The sequence below is a fragment of the Andrographis paniculata genome, unplaced genomic scaffold, assembly GCF_009805555.1.
Source record: "Andrographis paniculata isolate CXL003 unplaced genomic scaffold, ASM980555v1 Contig52END, whole genome shotgun sequence".
NCBI lineage: Eukaryota > Viridiplantae > Streptophyta > Magnoliopsida > Lamiales > Acanthaceae > Andrographis > Andrographis paniculata.
Genome location: NW_026137587.1, coordinates 3857965 through 3862509, shown reverse-complemented (window position 1 = coordinate 3862509; position 4545 = coordinate 3857965). Strand labels below are relative to the sequence as shown.

The 4545-nt window shown below is 35.1% G+C and overlaps 1 protein-coding gene across 5 annotated transcripts; it reads left to right on the top strand.

Moving 5' to 3' along the window:
- Positions 1–252: 252 nt before the first annotated feature.
- LOC127255001 (glucan endo-1,3-beta-glucosidase 14-like) lies at positions 253–3098 on the top strand. Of its 5 annotated transcripts, none has more exons than XM_051280404.1 (5): positions 253–598; positions 1281–1333; positions 1491–1708; positions 1792–2819; positions 2955–3098. In XM_051280404.1, exons 3-5 carry the CDS (start codon positions 1609–1611, stop codon positions 3027–3029), a joined length of 1203 nt encoding a protein of 400 aa, XP_051136361.1. In that variant the 5' UTR covers positions 253–598; positions 1281–1333; positions 1491–1608; the 3' UTR covers positions 3030–3098. The 5 variants fall into 5 exon arrangements, with proteins under 5 accessions (XP_051136361.1, XP_051136360.1, XP_051136357.1 ...); XM_051280403.1 differs by having other exon boundaries at positions 1277–1333; XM_051280400.1 differs by having other exon boundaries at positions 1222–1333.
- The last annotated feature ends 1447 nt before the right edge of the window (positions 3099–4545 follow it).

Here is a 4545-nt window from a genome sequence, read left to right as displayed (position 1 = left end):
TAATATCACAATTATTAAATAAAGATTGTAATACTCTCGCCGTCTATCAAAATTATTCACACTTTTTTTAGTCAGATAAATTTACATATTATTAATTTTGACAAAATAAAAAATTTAATATTTAATTATTATCCTATATTTAACACCATTATTTTTATTACATTTTTTTCTTATTTACTTTAATTTTTAATTCTATTTCAGTAATACTAATAGTAATAAGCTCGTATATCATTTCCGATTTTGCACAAACAAGACGCATTAATTAATTGGGAAGAGGATCAGGCTCGGCGTCAATAAACACCGAATCTCGGCCAGTCGCTGCAGCGGTGAAGGCCAATCGGAATCGAGTGCTCTCGGTCGATGCTCTGCAGGTATGGTGGTGACAATCGACACTGGTTGACGGCGAGGAGGACGATTTCGCAGCAGCATATTCAGGGAAAATGGAGAACACCGTTTTCGTTTTTTATCCACTATTGCGATGGATTTGGATCCTGCCAGTTCGATTGCAAATTTCTCTCGGAAATTGTGCGAGGAAATTTCAGGAACCGTGCAAATATTTGCGATGGCTAAAACCGCTCGATCGTCAAAAAGATACTCGGTATCAGCCTTTTTTCTATACTTTGCTTTGTTTCTTTCAGTTACTGGAATGCAATTTTGAATTTATGATATGTTTCCTGCTTATTCTGCACTAAAAGGACACTGTGTGATCCGTAATGCCCGTCCCTGCACTGCAACAGTTGCAAAATTTTGTTGCATCCATATAGAATCAATGAGAGAGTAAGAATTTTTCGAATCATTATTGCGGTAGTAACATTCAATACAGACATTTTGAGGTTCACAATATTCTGTGCTGTTCTCTGCAAATGAATCATTATTACTATGCTGCCATGCCTTGTGATTTCTTCTACTTCCATTAATTATGCAATACAAGTGTTGCATAGATTGCTTTGTATCTCATTATTTACTGAGGCAGGGTCAAACTGAAGTCTATGTTTACAGAGTCAGATTCTGTTCATTGTGACCAGATTGATTGTGCAAATGTGCTTGTAGTTCTGATATGAACTTATCCATCGATTCATGTTTCGCACGTTGACTAGAGCTGAATTCATGTTTTTAGTCTCTTTCACTTTTGTTAATATGGTTTGGATAAGGGAATGCTAATTGCAGTGCAATAATGTGCAATGAATTAGTTTTATTCTTAATGAGCTGTATTTTACTAAGAAACATTATTCGAGCAATGAGGGATAACACAGAAGCCTTGTCTGATTAACCAAAGTAAGGTATAAAGTTGAAAAGAGAATACAAAGCATGGATCAAGATTCAACCAGAAAGGGTATGTCGAAAAAGTTTGGAATCCTATTCTAATCACAACAACTTAAGCTACATTCATTTTTATAGAAAACCCCCAATGTTTCTCAATCATCTCTGTCAAGGTTTGGAATCTTTTGTCATCTGTTCTAAAATCTTCCTCTGCAATGTTATCTCTGCAGACACAGCAGCATTTCATTCCGCCGGCCTTTCAATCTGCAGCAGCCGACTTCTCCGAATCCATCACATTGCCGGCACTAGTGATTCTACATCAGCATTGTTTAGATCCTACCCGCCCCGATGAAATGGTACTCATTACTCGCTGCCCCTGAGTTCGATCTCTCGGGCTTCTTCCCATTTTCCCTCTGGTTCGTTCTTCTGCTACACCCCTTCTCAAATGGTAATGTCGGCGTCTACTTTAACTCTCTGTATCGATTAGTGTTTAACCTTAATGAGCTTTTACAACTTCTTCGACTTTGGCAGTTGCATTGGTGCACTCGTTCACGGGAACATATGGTGTGAACTACGGCAGGATAGCCGACAACATCCCTCCACCGGAGAGCGTAGTGACCCTTCTAAAGGCAGCCAAGATCCGGAACATTCGAATATACGATGCAGACCATGCTGTTCTGAAGGCCTTTAAGGGCTCCGGTATCCAAGTCATTGTCGGTCTAGGGAACGAGTACTTGCGAGACATCAGCACGAACCAGGACCGCGCGATCGGATGGGTAAAAGAGAATGTGCAGCCATTTCACCCCGGGACTCTCATAACCGGCGTCGCCGTCGGCAATGAGATTCTCGGAGGGAGCGACGCAGAGCTGTGGGAGGTCCTCGTCCCAGCCGTGAAAAATGTCTACGATGCCCTCAGCCGCCTCCATCTCAACGGCACTGTCGAGGTGTCAAGCCCGCATTCCGAGGCTGTTTTCGCCGCGACATTCCCACCATCCGCCGGAGTGTTCAAGGAGAGCATAATGCCGTACATGAGGCCTCTTCTGCAGTTCTTTTCGCAGATCGGGACGCCGTTCTACATCAATGCGTACCCGTTCCTCGCCTACAAGAGCGACCCGTCGCACATCGATTTGAACTACGCCCTCTTCCAGGGAAACGCGGGGATCGACGACCCGAAAACGAAGCTGCATTACGACAACATGTTTGAGGCTCAGATAGATGCGGCGTATGCAGCGCTGGAGAAGGCCGGTTTCGATAAGATGGAAGTGATTGTTTCGGAGACGGGGTGGGCATCGAAAGGCGATCCCGGCGAAGCCGCGGCTAACGTTAAAAACGCGCAGACTTATAATCGAAACCTGCGGAAGAGGCTGCTGAAGAAGAAGGGGACTCCTTACCGGCCGAAGACAGTTGCTAAGGCATACGTGTTCGCGCTGTTTAACGAGAATTTGAAGCCCGGGCCGACTTCGGAGAGGAACTTCGGATTGTTCAAGGCGGACGGAAGCGTCGCGTACTATGTCGGTTTCACTGGTCTCGTGCCGAGCTCGGGTTCTTCAATTGCGAAGGTATTCATAGCACAGCTAAGTTTGGTTAAATCAGTACCGTATTGATAACACAGTCCTATATAGTAAACAACTCGTATTAGATATAAATTTACACTACACATATAAAATAGAAGTGACAGTGATTATGATGATCAGGTGATGGAGCAAGGGTGGCTCTCTGTTGGTGTAATGGCGGGAGCAGTTGTGGTTCTTCTTCATGTATTCTTCTGAACTATTATTGCTTGCAGTTAAGATAGTTGGTAAATTCCTTCATTCTTTCAGTATTAAATATTTCTTGCTTTTTCCATATATATAATTAAAAGTTTTTAAAACATGTATTTAAATATTCATAAAGTATATTTTATATAGATATTAAAGATTTAAATTTTATATCATAAAAATAAAATATTTATTTATTTCATAATTGATATAAATAATTATATAAAAAAATTTGCATGTATATATAAATATATTTGTATATTATATAAAATTTAAACAACAAATTTTAAATGATATACTTTCTGTAAATGTCACATTTATATTGTTTGGACATTTATTTTGAATATTAATTATCATTTTAAAATTTAATACAGTAGTGTCTTATAATACATTATTGAGATGATGATGATGATGATAGTAATAATAATAATAATAATAAGACCAAAAAACTTATGATATAAAAAACTCTAACATCAAATACAATCTAGGATATTCAACAACATTTTACTGGCGATTTATAAAAAATATATATATATATATATATAGTAGAAACAAAATCTTAACTAAGACAAAAAATATCAACAATACCGTCACCATCAAATCGTCAACCAAGATCTATAATCAATCTATTCTAATTTTACGATCTTTGTTGAATATCTCTCTTCAATAATTTTAAAACTTTCCAAATTTTTATATATTTACATACAATGTATTTTACTATTTTGAATATATAATATTTCAAATAAATAAGAGATAGTAAAAGAAAATATATTTAAATTATATTGATTTGAAATTCCAACTAAAAGTAAAACAAACAAACAAAAACTTTTAAAAGAAAGTAGTATGTGACTGTACGGTTGATAGGAATTTTTTGTAGGGTATAATGCATTACATACAAAATACCGCGTATGTAACACTAATATGTTTTTTAAAAATCAAATATTCAATTTACAATATTATTTTTTATATCAATCGCATGTTTATTCATATTAAATATAAAAAGTAGTTAAACCTAAATATACTATATTAACACGACCATATTTTAAATTATAAACAATAAATTTCGTTTTAACAAGAGTATATATTGTACATACCTAAATCAAATAGGTGAAATTAATTAATGAAAAAATTGGTTAGAGGCATAAATTAATATAGTGAAATAAAAAAAAAATTAAAAAAATAAATAAGAAGAACCAATGGGATAGAAAATGTATATATATATTGTAAATAAAATCCAATTTTTGTACCATATATTTTGAAATCAAAATATAACTGTATATTATTATAGAAATAAAAATAATTTCAGAATTTTGTGTTTGTTTTTATTTTTTAAGTTATTATTTTTTTATATTAAATATGAAGAATTATGTCGATTTTTGTGTTAAATAATTGATTGTTTGTAAATGTGTAGAGAGTATATATATTGTGTATAATTATGTATACATATTATACTTTTTAATATTATTCATCAGAACTTGTGTTTAGAAAAAAATAATGGGATAAACAAAGCCAATTCATTTTTACATTT

What these genes read in the sequence shown, in the direction of transcription:
- LOC127255001 (XM_051280401.1), top strand. Translation starts at nt 1,609, where the DNA reads ATGAAATGGTACTCATTACTCGCTGCCCCTGAGTTCGATCTCTCGGGC. An exon ending in GCTACACCCCTTCTCAAATG is followed by an intron (nt 1,709 to 1,791) that starts GTAATGTCGGCG and finishes CGACTTTGGCAG; the next exon opens with TTGCATTGGTGCACTCGTTC. An exon ending in CGGGTTCTTCAATTGCGAAG is followed by an intron (nt 2,820 to 2,954) that starts GTATTCATAGCA and finishes TATGATGATCAG; the next exon opens with GTGATGGAGCAAGGGTGGCT.